The sequence below is a fragment of the Molossus molossus genome, unplaced genomic scaffold, assembly GCF_014108415.1.
Source record: "Molossus molossus isolate mMolMol1 unplaced genomic scaffold, mMolMol1.p scaffold_m16_p_17, whole genome shotgun sequence".
Taxonomy (NCBI): Eukaryota; Metazoa; Chordata; class Mammalia; order Chiroptera; family Molossidae; genus Molossus; species Molossus molossus.
The window spans coordinates 11183392-11198819 of record NW_023425352.1 but is presented as its reverse complement, the minus strand read 5'-3'; the positions used below and the strand labels follow the sequence as shown (position 1 = coordinate 11198819).

At 37.1% G+C, this 15428-nt stretch overlaps 1 protein-coding gene across 1 annotated transcript in view; it reads left to right on the top strand.

The window, feature by feature from the left end:
* CCDC172 (coiled-coil domain containing 172) overlaps positions 1 to 15428 on the top strand; it is a 53807-nt gene that overhangs the window by 12331 nt on the left and 26048 nt on the right. The window contains exons 3-4 of the mRNA XM_036265970.1: positions 13379 to 13495; positions 15058 to 15223. Coding sequence (XP_036121863.1) covers positions 13379 to 13495; positions 15058 to 15223 — 283 coding nt within the window. The remainder of the gene's footprint in view (positions 1 to 13378; positions 13496 to 15057; positions 15224 to 15428) is intronic.

Sequence of the window (15428 nt, the reverse complement as noted above, 5' to 3'; positions counted from 1 at the left end):
TTAGCAGGACTTTTCTTTCTTGGAAGTCCACACATTCCCTCGATAACAAAAAGATGTCCCCGAGGAGCAGTCTCACCCTGTTGCCAGGGCCTTGCGGATTTTACCTGTCTGGGACCAGTTTTCATGTTAATTTCTGAGTTTAGGCTTTCTGCCCTGCATCGGTAAGAGATACTCGATTCTCACATCCAGGGGCAGCTCAAGCTTGGGGTTGAAGTTTCTCCGGTGTGGCTCCTCCTCTCCTCCTGGCTCAGTGGAGGTGGTTCATGCATGCTGCCTCTCGGAGCAGTGGGTGGAGTGCTGCTGCTTCACCTGTGTGGCTCCTCCTCTCCTCCTGGCTCAGTGGAGGTGGTTCATGCAGCTGCCTCTCGGAGCAGTGGGTGGAGTTCTGCGGCTTCACCGTGCTGGCGTAGATGCTGGGATTCCTGGCTCTATCCAGTGCGCCCTCTTCTGTTCCCTTTGGCCTTGACTTTGAGTCTTATGTAAGCATTTTTTTTTTTTTTTATCCTCACCCTAGGACATTTTGCATTTATCTTCAGATAGAACAGGAGGGAGAGAGGGGGGAATAGAGAGAGAGAAACATTGATGTGAGAGAGACACATTGACTGGCTGCCACCCATATGACCCCAACTGGGACTGGGGACAAACTGCAACCGAGGTACATGCCTTTAGCGGGAACTGAACCTGGGACTCTCTGAGCCGTGGACTGACGCTCTAACCACTGAGCCAAACCAGCCTGGGCTTATGCGGGCATTTAAAACCCTCCCCTGTGATGCCTGTATCTGACCTCAAAGGCACCTCTTGGACTTGAACTCTAGCTTGATGATTTCTGGCATGACGATTTCTCTCTTGTTTTCAGCTTAGCTATGTAAATGATGCATGTTTAAATTAGTTATGTTTTATCCAGCATTTCTCTGTGTTTGAACAGAGAGTAAGTAGGTCCTTTCCACATTTTTAGACTGCCATATTAACCAAAGTAGTTCACTATAAAATTCTGTAATGCTTCAACTTCTTCATTCTTGATTTCTTATTTTGCTTTTGGTGATTCTATGTAATTGGTTAATTTTTTCAGGGAGACTATGCATATGATAGATTTTCTAAGCCATTAACAGCTGGAATTTTCTATTTTCATTCTTGAGTGAAAGCCTATCTGTATAAAGAACTCTTGACTCGAGCCTGTTTTTGGAATGTTTTATAGCTCCACCATTATTATCACTATTATCTTCTAAAATTTGTTAATTCAGAAGAGAATTATTAAAGTCAGCCTGGTGTTTAAAATATTGCTTTAGGTAACCTGTTGTATTTAATTTTTTTCCCCTTGGTTGCTTGTAGAAACTGTTTTTTATCCTTATAATTCCAGATTTGTACATAGATGTATTTATTAATTTTGTCTCGAATGAGGGTGAACCTCCAATTTTAACCTCAACTATTATATTCTGGTTTCTTTTTCAAGAACCTTATTTCTTATAGCTTAGATCTTTGTTCTCTTTTCTCTGAAGCTGTATCTTCTGTTATTCTTGGGCAGCTTTTTCTGCTTTATATCACTGATTCCATCTTTTGTAGTTAATTCTGTTATTTACTACTCTACAAATTTACATTATTTGTTGTCATTATTTTACATTTCTGTAATTTTCTGTCTTCCTTTTTATCTTAGCTTATATTATTTATCTCACTCTTTTTTTTTTTTTTTTAATTCTCACCTGAGGACATTTTTGCATTCATCTTCAGATAGAGCGGGAAGGAGAGAGGGAGGAAGAGAGAGAGAGAGAAACATCAATGTGAGAGAGACACATCGAGTGGCCGCCACCCACACAACCCCAACCAAGGCCAGGGACAAACTGCAACCGAGGTACGTGCCTTTAGTGGGAACCGAACCCAGGACTCTCCGGTCTGCGGACCGACGCTCTAACTGCTGAGCCAAACTGGCTAGGGCTATCTCACTCTCTTACATCCTTACTTGCTCTTGTTTTTTAGTGGACATGTCTTTGTGTACACTTGACATGAAGCAATTGATTAACAATTTTTTTTTGCGCCCTGTAGTAAGGTATTATAGACATACACAGTACTCTTTCTCTGTAATCTTTCAGGTAATTCTTTTTCTTTTCTGTTAGTGCTTTTTATTAGTGTTTTTCTTTCAGGTAATTCTTTTTCTTTTCTGTTAGTGCTTTTTGATAGTGTTTTTGTTGTGATTCTGTGAGAATTGTTCATACTTAGAGTTTTTCAACAAATACAATATATAAATTGTTCTTTGTCCCATTCTCATTTTCTTGAGTTCTTGAAGAATCAACGTCTTCTTAAAGCTAAAGCTGCTGATCGACAAGTTGATGTGCATATCCCCACCCCATTCCTGGTGTTTTTGTAGTATACCTGACTGAGGTATGATCTTTCCTTGCTTGGGCGCTGCATTTTCTTATTACAAGGAGGATATGTATATCTTAAGGTATCTGTGACATTTTATAGTTCTTCTATTAAAAGCAGTGCATGAAAAATCACTACCATGGGCATTTCATTGTTTTATATCCTGATAGAATAGGAAGATGTAGTGATAGGTAAGGTTAGGTACTGCCTTCTGAGTTGTCAGATAACACAGAACTCACCTTATTTCAGAGTATTTTCCTAATAAAAGTCTTTCAGCTTAAGATTTATTATTATAAAATAATACTTCTGCTTTACTGTTCTTTCCTTAATCAGCAGTTCTCTGGGAATGGGGGTTTTACTTGAGCAAAAGGGGAGAATCGTTTTGGAAAATGAGAGTTATTTTGAGAAGGGTAGATTTAGGTTGGCAGTGGACTTTGGAATACCAGATGGGTTCAGAAGAGATGAATGAAAGAGGTCAAGGGCAAACTGGGTATTTACAGCTGTGCCTGTGATCTTGATGTTGCTGGAAAGAATTCCTCACATAGCCTTTGGTTCTTATGTGGTCTTATGAATTGTTACTGCCTGAATTAATATTTCAAGATAACTTGAAAAGCTGCCTACCTCAGCTTCTTTGATTCAGACTAGTTACATGGCTTTAAATATAGTTCCTTTTCTCCTTTAATGATAAGCAATGTACAATTATATGAGAAAGAAAACTCACATGTCGGAAGATGGAACAAATTTTTATTGTCTTAATTTGGCTTAATATTAATAGCCAAGAGAAGAGAGAAAAGAGGAAGGAATGGGAGATATGTGACCACCCCAGCAGGAAAATAGATTAGCTTTTCACTCTGAAATGGTCCTTTTCTCTTTATCACGGGCTCCTCTTTACTTCTGTTTCTTGTTAAGCTTTTGTGTTTTATTTATTTTGTTTTTGCTGTTGTGAACAGGGTCTTTTTCATGTTTTTTCTATTTATTGGTGGTAACTAGAAAGGATACTTAGTTTTCGGTATTTATTTTGTTACTAGCCTCTTTACTGAACTCTTTTTTATTTCTAACAGTTTCTCAGTAGATTTTCTTCGATTTATTAGGTATATAGTAATGACATTTGCCCAAACAAATAACAGACAGAATTGTGTGCCAGCTTTTTGATAATCATCTCTCTTATTCTTTCTTCTTGCCATATTGCATTAATACGAACTTTCAGAACAAACTTAGATAGCAGTGGTCTGTCTTATCGGGCATCCTGATAACCCTCAATGAAAAGGTGACGGATGAGCCAAGACTTGACTGAGGTCAAGGAACCAGCCACCAAAAATCTGGGGAAGGAGATTTCTAGGCAGAGAACAGCCAGGGCAAAGGCCTGATGGGGGTGGGGCCCCTGGTATGTTCAGGAGTAACTAGGAGGACAGTGCGACTGGGGAGGCGACTGAGGAGCTGGTTGAAGATCAGATTGGACGGAGAATAAGGAGTAAGGACTACTATTTGCTAATGTTGAATTTTCCTGGATTTCTGTGTCAAAGTGAGTTATTCCTTAGGTATTGCATCTTTGGCGAAGAAATGTATTTACAAAAAAATAGATCTAATTTTTTGAAAAAACTTAATACCTGCTATTGAGACAATATTCACTGATGTACTGTAATTTTTTAAGTGTCCTTTATCAAAGTGATAACACACACATTCTTTCTCCAATTGCTATGATCTTACAAATATGAAATCTTCTGCATAGCTCTCTAAGTTTTCATATGTAAAGTTGCCTCTTATACTACTGGGAAGACCTATTAATCAACAAAATGTCAGTTTTTTAAGCCTGAGATTATTTTCTTTGTATTTTTATTATTTATTTATTTTTTAAATCTTCATTCTTTTTTTTTTATCCTTACCCGAGGACATTTTTTCGTTTTTTATTTAGATAGAGTGGGAGGGAGAGAGAGAGAGAGAGAAACATCGATGTGAAAGGGACACATGGAGTGGTTGCGACCCGTACGACCCAACCAGGGCCGGGGACAAACTGCAACTGAGGTACATGCCCTTAGCGGGAACCGAACCTGGGTCTCTGGACCACAGGCTGATGCTCTAACCACTGAGCCAAACTGGCCAGGGCTTATTTTTATTTTTTAATTAATTTATTTTTGTTACAGATGTTTCTCCTTTTCTCTGCATTGACATCCTCCTCCTGTTCCAGCCCCCATTGTTGTCTATGTCCATTGGTTACACATATCCCCTCCCTCCCCAGTTCCCTCCTCTGTGGTTTGTCAGTCTGAACCTTACTTCTATGTCTCTGAGTCTGTTTTGGTCATCATCTTAATTTGTTCATTATGTTCCACAAATAAGTGAGATCATGTGATACTTGTCTTTCTCTGACTGGCTTATTTCACTTAGCATAAATACTTTTCAGGTCCCTCCATGTCATCTCAAAGGATAAGAGATCTTTCTTTCTTACAGCTGCATAGTATTCCATTGTGTAAATGTTTCAAAGCTTTTTTATCCATTCGTCTACTGATGGACACTTGGGCTGTTTCCAGATCTTAGCTATTGTAAATAGTGCTGCTATGAACATAGGGGTGCATATATTCTTTCTGATTGGTGTTTCAGGCTTCTTAGGGTATATTCCTAGAAGTGGAATCACTGGGTCAAATGGCAGTTCCATTTTTAATTTTTTGAGGAAACAGCATATTGTTTTCCATAGTACCTGAAACAGTCTGCATTCCCACCAGCAGTGTGCCAGGGTACCGTTTTCTCCACACCCTCACCAGCACATGTTGTTTGATGATATGTTGATGACTACCATTCTGGCACGTGTGAGGTGGTATTTCATAGTTGTTTTAATTTGCATCTCTCTGATGACTAGAGATGTTGAGCATTTTTTCATGTGTCTCTTGGCCATTTCTATGTCCTGTTTGGAGAGGTGTCTGTTTAGGTCCTCTGCCCATTTTAATTGGATTATTTGTCTTCCTTTTGTTGAGTTGTATGAGTACTCTATATATTTTAGAAATTAACCCCTTATATGATGTATCATTGGCAATTATGCTCTCCCATAGAGTGGGTTCCTTTTCCATTTTGATGATTGTTTCTTTTGCTGTGCAGAAGCTTTTTAGTTTGATGTAGTCCCATGTGTTCATTTTCTCCTCTATTTCTGTTGCCTTAGGTGATGTATCAGTGAAAAATCTTCTGCCTGTGATGTCTGAAAGTTTGTTGCCTACATTTTCTTATAGGATTTTTATGGATTCATGGGTCACATTTAAGTCTTTTATCCATTTTGAGTTATTCTTATGTATGGTGTAAGTTGGTGGTCTGGTTTCATTTTTTTGCATGTAGCTGTCCAATTTTCCCAACACCATTTATTAAAGAGGCTGTCTACTCCAGTCTGAGATTATTTTAAACAGCAGCAAGCACAACAAAGAGTAGCTTTGTGCTTTGCCTACTTGGGCACAAGCATTAATTTTAAATTCTCAGTCATTTTAGATTTTTAAGTTCTTCTAGTAGAAAAACACCTAAAGGCACCCAGGCAGCAACAGTAGTGGAGTCACAAATCATGGCTATACTGAAACTGACCTAGTTGACCAGATAAGTCAGCTCAGTGGGAAAACTATAAGCTCTGTTGAAAAACCAAATATCCCAAGAGGAATAAAATAGGGAGAGGAAAAAATTATCTTTATTGCTGAGAGAAGCAGAATTAACCAGAGTGTTGGCATTGCTATAAATGAAAATTTTCCATAACAGCAATAATTTCTAAGCTTGGCTATTTGATTCTAGAATGTAACTCTAAGGCTACATGCAAATATGTTTTCACTTATTGTCACAGAAAAGAGAGAGATGAGAAAGAGACATTTGTATTACTGCTGCTAGGAAACTTCCATTTATTTGTTTTTTTTTTTATTAAAAATTTTTAATGTCGCCCTGGCTGATTTGGCTCAGTGGTTAGAGTGTCGGTCCACGGACCAGAGAGACCCAGGTTTGGTTCCCGCTAGGGGCATGTACCTCGGTGGCAGTTTGTCCCCGGCCCCGGTTGGGGTCATGTGGGTGGCAGCCACTCGATATGTCTCTCTCATATCGACGTTTCTCTCTCTTCCTCCCTCTCTCTCTCCCCTCTATCTGAAGATAAATGCAAAAAATGTCCTCAAGTGAGGATAAAAAATAAATAAAAAATTTTAATGTTGACATACTTGCAGTTGTTCCCCTTGTTCCTGCCCTTTGCCCACCTCCGCCCACCCCCATTGGTCTCCTCCCTAGGCCTTCCCCAAACATTTTCCACATCCATGGGGTATGCATATATGTTCCTTAGCTAATCTCTTCACTTTCTTTACCCAGTCACTCCTCACCCCTCAGGCACCAGCCAATCTGTTCCATGTATCCATGTTTTCGGGTCTATTTTATTTGTCAGTGTATTTTTTTTTCATTAGATTCCACATATTAGTGAGATCATATGGTATTTATCTTTCTCTGACTGGCTTATTTTGCTTAGTATGATACTCTTCAGGTCCATCCATGCTGTTGCAAAGGATAAAAGTTTCTTTTTTTAAATTTTTTTTATTTAATTTTATTTTTGTTACAGATGTTTCTCCTTTTTTACCCTATTGACACCCTCCTCCCCATCCCCCCTGCCCCATCCCCGCTTTGTTATCCATGTCCATTGGTTATGCACACATGTATATAAGTTCTGTGGTTTATCTCTTCCCACCTCCCACCACCCCCTCTTCTGAGGGTTGTCAGTCTGTACCCTACTTCCATGTTTCTGGGTCTACCCTATTCCTCAGACTGTTATATTCATTATATTCCATATATAAATGAGATCATGTGATATTTGTCTTTTTCTGATTGGCTTGTTTCACTTAAGATAATACTTTCCAGGTCCCTCCATGTCGTCTCAAAGGATAAGAGATCTTTCTTTATTACAGCTACATAGTACTCCATTGTGTATATGTACCACTGCTTTTTTATCCATTCGTCTACTGATGGACACTTGGGCTGTTTCCAGATCTTAGCTATTGTAAATTGTGCTGCTATGAACATGGGGGTACATATATTCTTTCTGATTGGTGTTTCAGGCTTCTTAGGGTATATTCCTAGAAGTGGGATCACTGGGTCAAATGGAAGTTCAATTTTTAATTTTTTTAGGTAGCACCATATTGTTTTCCATAGTGGCTGCACCAGTCTGCATTCCCACCAGCAATGCACTAGAGTCCCCTTTTCTCCACACCCTCGCCAACACTTGTTTGATGATTTGTTGATGGCAGCCATTCTGACAGGTACGAGGTGATACCTCATTGTTGTTTTAATTTGCATCTCTCTGATGATTAGTGATGTTGAGCATTTCTTCATATGTCTTTTGGCCATTTGTATTTCCTGTTTGGAGAGGTGTCTATTCGGGTCCTCTGCCCATTTTTTAATTGGGTTCTTTGTCTTCTTTTTGTTGAGTTGTATGAGTACTCTATATATTTTGGAAATTAACCCCTTATCTGATATATCATTGGCAATGATGTTCTCCCATACAGTGGGTTGCCTTTCCATTTTGATGGCCCTGATGAACATAGACGCCAAAATTCTGAACAAAATACTAGCAAATCGGATCCAACAATACATCAAAAAAATTATTCACCATGACCAAGTGGGATTCAAGGCTGGTACAATATTTGCAAATCAATAAATGTGATACACCACATAAAAATGAAGAATAGAAACTATATGATCATATCAATAGATGCTGAAAAAGCATTCGACAAAATACAGCACCCATTTCTGATAAAAATGCTCAGCAATGTGGGAATAGATGGATCACATCTCGACATAATAAAGGCCATATATGAAAGACCTACAGCCAAAATCATACTCAATGGGCAGAAGCTAAAAACATTTCCCTTAAAAACAGGAACAAGACAGGGATGTCCACTTTTGCCTCTTTTATTTAACATAGTACTGGAAGTCTTAGCCACAGCAATCAGATAGGAAGAAAAAATAAAAGGGATCCAAATTGGAAAGGAGGAAGTGAAACTATTATTATTTGCAGATGACATGATATCATACATAGAAAACCCTAAAGACTCCATCAAAAACCTACTAGACTTAGTAAATGAATTTGGCAAAGTAGCAGGATACAAAATTAACGTCAAGAAATCGACGGCATTCTTATACACCAATGATGAACTCACAGAAAGAGAAACTGAAAAACCAATCCCATTTACCATTGCGGCAAAAAAATTAAGATACCTAGGAATAAACTTAACCAAAGAAGTAAAGGACCTATTTCCAGAAAACTATAGGACATTGAAAAAAGAAATAGAGGAAGATATAAAAAAGTGGAAGCACATACCTTGTTCATGGATTGTAAGAATTAACATCATTAAAATGTCCATATTACCCAAAGCAATCTATAGATTCAATGCAATCCCCATCAAAATACCAACAACATATTTCACAGAACTAGAACAAATACGTCAAAAGTTCACATGGAACCAAAAAGACCCCAAATAGCCACAGCAGTTTTGAAAAAGAAGGACAAAGTAGGTGGGATTACAATACCAGATATCAGGTTATACTACAAAGCGACTGTAATTAAAACAGCCTGATACTGGCACAAAAACAGGCATATAGACCGGTGGAACAGAATAGAGAACCCAGAAATGGACCTAAGGCAATATGCTCAATTAATATTTGACAAAAGTGGCAAGAGCATACAGTGGAGTAAAGATAGCCTCTTTAATAAATGGTGTTGGGAAAATTGGACAGCTACATGCAAAAAAATGAAACTAGACCATCAACTTACACCATACACAAAAATAAACTCAAAATGGATAAAAGACTTAATGTGACCCGTGAATCCATGAAAATTCTAGAAGAAAATGTAGGCAACAAAATTTTGGACATCATACGCAGCAGAATTTTCACTGATACATCACCTAAGGCAACAGAAACAAAGGAAAAAATGAATACATGGGACTACATTAAACTAAAAAGCTTTTGCACAGCAAAAGTTTCTTCTTTTTTATAGCCGTGTAGTAATCCATTGTCTAAATGTACCATAGCTTTTTAAAAAATATATGTTTTTATTGATTTTTTAGAGAGAGAGGAAGGGAGAGAGAGGGAGAAACATTCATGTGAGAGAGGAACATCTATTGGCTGCCTCCTGCACTTCCCCTACTGGAGATTGAGCCTGCTACTCGGGCATGTGCCCTGACCAGGAATCGAACCAGGACCTCTCAGTCCATGGGGTGACGCTCAGTCCACTGAGCCACACCAGTCAGGCTACCATAGCTTTTTTATCCACTCATCAGCTGATGGGCACTTGGGCTGTTTCTAGATCTTGGTTATAGTAAGTAATGGTGCTATACATAGGGATGCATGTGTTCTTTCTGATAGTTGTTTCAACCCTTTTCTTATTATTGTTTGTAGCTCTTTGGAGTCCCTGCATAACTTAGGAAAATAGAGTCAGTAATTTAAAAATATTTAAGTCATGATTGTATATCTCTTCTATGTATCTTCCTAATTTTGATCCCCACCTATCACCTTTGCAACTAAAGAGAGGTAGAGTTTCCTGATAATAATTTATTCTGTGAAATGTCCTACCTCATCTTGTGACCCTGTCAATGTGTTCAGGAATATTTACCTAAATTTAACATATCAATAAGTCTGGTTTTCAAACACAAGCAAGTGAAAATAATTTAATAAATTTGTTGTAATAACAGAAAACACAAAAGGAACAATGAGAAACATTCTGCAAATAGGTGGCCATGAAAAACAATTTTAGTTCTTAAGAGTTACTAGTTTATACTTGGTAGAGAGGAACTGGGCAGATCCAAAACTTTTTGTCCCTTTAGTTCCATTAAAATATTTAGGCTCTCTATTAATTATATTAGACCCGAGGTAGGCTTCTGCAGCCCTCACTTACTTGCCGTCTGCAACATGGAAATCAGCACATTGTAGGCATCTGTTCTTTCTTGACAGTCCTGACGCGAGCTTTCCCGAGTTCCTGCCTCTTTCTCTGTCATGCTGTTTGAAAAGGAATGTTACTGTGATTTTTAAAGTTGATGAAAAGAGGAAAATGTGGAAGTAAAGGATAAAGACAGAGTGTAAGACAGAAAGTGGGGATGAAGAGGAGTAGACTAATGTTAAAAAAGCAGAAAAGACCTCAAAATGGATCATTTACATAGGATTTTAGAGAAAGAGGAAAATTATAGACATATCCTTCTTATAAATCTTTTGAACTGCTGTCTACTTTTCATTTTTGAGTATATAGGTTTTATTTTTCAGGTATGATAAAATATTCTAATTCATTGCCAATATGTCTCATAGCTTTCTTTAATATTCTTATTTTCCCTTTTTAGAAAGAGAATGTGAGCTCAGTAGTAATTCGGGTCTTAGTTGGTGATAGCTGGAACTGAACGCCTGAATTTCTGAATCTTTAGTAAGGCTTTTCTGAACTTGAATAATACATTTGCTTAAGTCTTATTTTTAAATTTCTTGGTTTGATAAGTAGAGTTTTGTCAACTTTTGAGTTTCGACACAGGTCATTTACAACAGATTAGTGACAGGAATGGAATCAGAATTCAGGAGTATTAAATAAAAATTTACCCAGCCTGCCCTGGCCAGTTTGGCTCAGCGGTTAGAGTGTTGGCCTGCGGTCCAGAGAGACCCGGGTTCGGTTCCCGCTAAGGGCATGTACCTCGGTTGCAGTTTGTCCCCGGCCCTGGTTGGTCGTGCGGGTGGCAGCCACTCGGTGTGTCCCTTTCACATCGATGTTTCTCTCTCTCTCTCTCTCTCTCCCTCCCACTCTATCTGTACAAAAAATAGAAAAATATCCTCGGGTGAGGATAAAAAAAAAAAAAATTTACCCAGCCCAGTAATTGGTTTGAAACATTTTTTTAGGCATTCATGGTTACCATCAATAATAGTAACTCTGATTGTTAGGTATATATTGCCAGCAACCTTCTCTTAATAAGCTCTAATGGATCTAGTATTTGATAATTAATTTTCTTACACTTATATTCTTTCAGTGTGTACTATTATCAGAGACTGGAGTCCCTTCCTGGGTCCAGAAATATCTCTTTTTAAAGAGTTCAGTATTTCCATATTAATATGATTTACAAGAAAGGAAGTCCAAAGACCTGTATTTTAGTCCTGGGTTTGCCCCTAATTAATTATATAACCTTTGTTAAGTTATTTGACTTCTCTGGGACTCATTTTATTGTTATCAATGTAATATGTACTAAATAGCTTTGAAGTATTTTTTTAATTCTCTCCTGAGGATACATGTTTTATAGATTTGAGAAAGAGATTGATTGGTTGCCTCCTATAAGTGCCCTGACCCAGGATCAAACCTGCAACCTTGGTATGTGCCCTGACTAGGAATTGAACCCAAACCCTTTTGGTGTAAGGGATAAAGCTCCAACCAACTGAGCCACCCGGCCACGGCTGAAGTATTTTTTATTCTAAATAAATGTGTTATAATTCATGATCATATTCTTGCCATTGTTACCAGTTTCTATATGATTTTATAGATCTGGACATATGTTTTCCAATTTCTGTTTTCCCAGACAGTGAAATACTAACTGCACCATTCTCCCCTCGTCCACTTCTGAAAGTAATTTCTGATTTCCTCAGTCTTGTAAATTTCACCTCTCTAATCTCCTCTATTGATGTCTTCCTTAAGACAGAGTTGATGAGAAAAGCACCAAGTACTGAAGGTGTGGGCAGATGTGCTATGGTAATATATAAGTGTAAGATCATATCTTCTGTTTTATTTAAGCTACTTTTTTAAATGCCAATATCTGTAGGACTTTTGAGTCACATCATTTCAAAATGTCTTTTAGGCCTACCCATTGCCTCTGGACTAGACTCTTTCTAAGCTCTTTACTATTCAATATCTTCTGGGACAGAGATTTCACAGTCTGTCGCTCACCTTGAGGGAGTTCTTACAGCTAACATAAATCTTGCTTTCTGCAATTTAAGTTGAATTTATTTCTTTTTTCTTTTTTTCTGTGGAGATAGGAACAGCCCCAAACTAGGAGTGATGCTTTCTTGTGAAGGCCAGTACTGAACACAGTGGAAAGGGTACTTCCAGTCCAGCATTATTTTTAGCTTTTTTTTTTTTTATTTAATCCTCATCCGAGGACATTTTTCCATTTTTTGTACAGACAGAGTAGGAGGGAGAGAGAGGAAGAGAGAGAGAGGGAAACATCGATGTGAAAGGGACACATCGAGTGGCTGCCACCCGCACGACCAACCAGGGCCGGGGACAAACTGCAACCGAGGTATGCGCCCTTAGTGGGAACCGAACCCGGGTCTCTCCGGACCGCAGGCGGACGCTCTAACCGCTGAGCCAAACCGGCCAGGGCTATTTTTAGCTTTTTTATATTACAGTTGACTTTCATTTCAACATTCATAATCTCAAGAGGTGCTATATTTGACAACCTAAATAAAATAACAATTACATGTCTAATATTAAATTTTCTGTGTCTTTTGCTAGTTAGAATCAAATGAGGCACTAAAATAAAAAAATAAGTTCTCAAAACCCACTTGAGGATTTTAGAAGATTTGTGTTTTATTTAATATAACTATAGTCATGGGATTTGGTTTTTGCTTATGGTTTATAGATTTTAACTCATTATTTTATTAGTCATATTGTATATATGATTTATTTGTCCATATCTTCCTTATAAGTGATGAAAACAGAAACTTGTTCTTCAAAACAAGCTGTCTTGAAGCAGATTTCCATGTGTGTAGTCAAAAACCTTTAGTATCTAAGTGAAGAAATGTGCTAGATATTGAAAAGGAAAAAGCATTCTCCTCCCTTGAGGAGCTTATAGTCTTATTGGGGGAAGAGATTATGAAATTTGTAATCATAAAACACGTATAGAATATTATAAGATATAGCATATAAACTAAGGTATTTACTATGAATTATATTTTGCATTTTGAAGATAATACAGAATGTGTTTTATACTATATAGAGCTGTTCTATTAACTAAGGTACCCTAAAATGTCTGATTGGTTCATTCAGACTTCTGGTGTTGTTTTTTTTTTTAAGGTTCAGCAGTTTTCTGAAAAATCCTTCCTCTTACAGCTTTTGAAAACTCATGAAAATGCCTTAGAAAGACAGTGCAGTGAAATTACAAACCAAAGGAATATGCTTCTTCAGACCCTTGTAAGTCTCCAGCCACTTAGAAAAATCTATTTCACTAACTGTGTCTAAAGTATGTGAATACACTTAGGTGTACTTTTAGAAAATTACCCATATGCACATTGGCAGATAGTCCTGTTCAGATACAGAAAAGTATTAAGTGCTATTTAAAACAGTTGGTAGAGTAATATAATTTGGAAGAATTTTTATTGGCAGGGATACAATATGGAAATTATTTGTAATTGTAATAGCATAAAAGAAACAGTGAAAACTGATTTGAATTGCTCAGGCTTCTAAACATTGTTTTTAATGCTTTTGAAAAGCAGAGAGGTTTGCACTGTAGGCATATTTATGGATATGGGTGAAGAGATAGATTTTGTTTATCTTTTCATCATAAGTCAGAGCCAACAGACACAGTAGTTTTAAATGATAGGGCAGTTTAGGAACATGGCTTGTAATTAATTGACATTTCAAAGAAAATACATTATAAAATATTAAAAATATATATCTAGCCCTGGCTGGTTTGGCTCAGCGGTTAGAGTGTCTTCCCACGGACCAGAGAGTCCCAGGTTCGGTTCCCACTAAGGGCAGTACCTTGGTTGCAGTTTGTCCCTGGCCCCAGTTGGGGTTGTGTGGGTGGCAACCACTCGATATGTCTCTCTCACATTGATATTTCTTTCTCTCTCTTCCTCCTCTTCTCCCTCCCGCTCTATCTGAAGATAAATGCAAAAATGTCCTTGGGTGAGGATAAAAAATTTTTTTTAAATAAAAAAAATATATATATATGTGTGTGTGTGTGTGTGTGTGTGTGTGTGTGTGTGTATATATATATATATATATATATATATATATATATATAAAGTCAACAGAATCATCAGAATCAACCACCAGTTGTTTATGAATGATATGGCCAGTTTCCAGATGTAGTTTATAATCAGTTGACATTTCTTAGAAAAAATAGAAAAATGTAGTAATGTTTAGCTTCTAGCATTGTCAGAAGTTTAAGGTCTAGCATTGTCCAAAGTTTTTAAAAATTCTTATTTCTACACCATGTTGATATTTCATAAAAATGTAAACTATTATTTAGAACTGAATTTGAAATGAATATATAATTTTATATTAATTGTATACATTTTAAAAGGGTTCCTTGAATTTCCTTGTTTGTTTTTCTCTTTTTTTCTTTATTAGGCAGTAATTCCTTTGTGTATACATTTTTATTTTCAAGTTTGATCATTTAATTATGTTACCACCAAATTTATATTTCAATGACAAAATGGCAATGTGGTTATAAGTTTAATACAGAAACAAACACATGTATAATGACGAGTGGTAGAATTTCTACATCAGTAATTCTCCTGAAACATTAAGAATAAATCTTTCATGTGAAAATAGTTGGTTGTTATTACATAATAGCTTTAGATTTTTTATGAATATTACTGGAGGAATAAAGCATTGTTTTCACAATACCAGGAAGTATAATACCATATTTTGTTGTTAATAGTATAACATGATTGCATTTTAAATCACGAAAGAAAAATATTATTGCAATTAATGCCCGTATTTGATATCTTGTTTCTGTTTTTCAGGAGGCTACTAAGAAAAAAGTATTGGAGGAGGAGGAAAAATTTATTAAGGAAATTACAGACTTCAATAATGAGTATGAAATAACAAAGAAAAGAAAGCTTTTGATGAAAGAAAATGTCAAGACTGAAATATCTGACTTAGAAAACCAGGCCAACATTTTGAGAAGGGGTATGAATACATACTGTTGTCTCATTTTTATCTGGCTTGATGAAATTAAGTTTGGCTTCAGATATTTTTAGTTGGAGATGTCTATGACATAAACAGGTGGAGATGCCCAGGTAGCTGGTGGAAATTTGATTGTGAGGCTGATAGGAGAGAGCAGGGCCAAGGTATTAGGTTTGGGACTGAATCCAGAGGAGTTGGTGACATCATT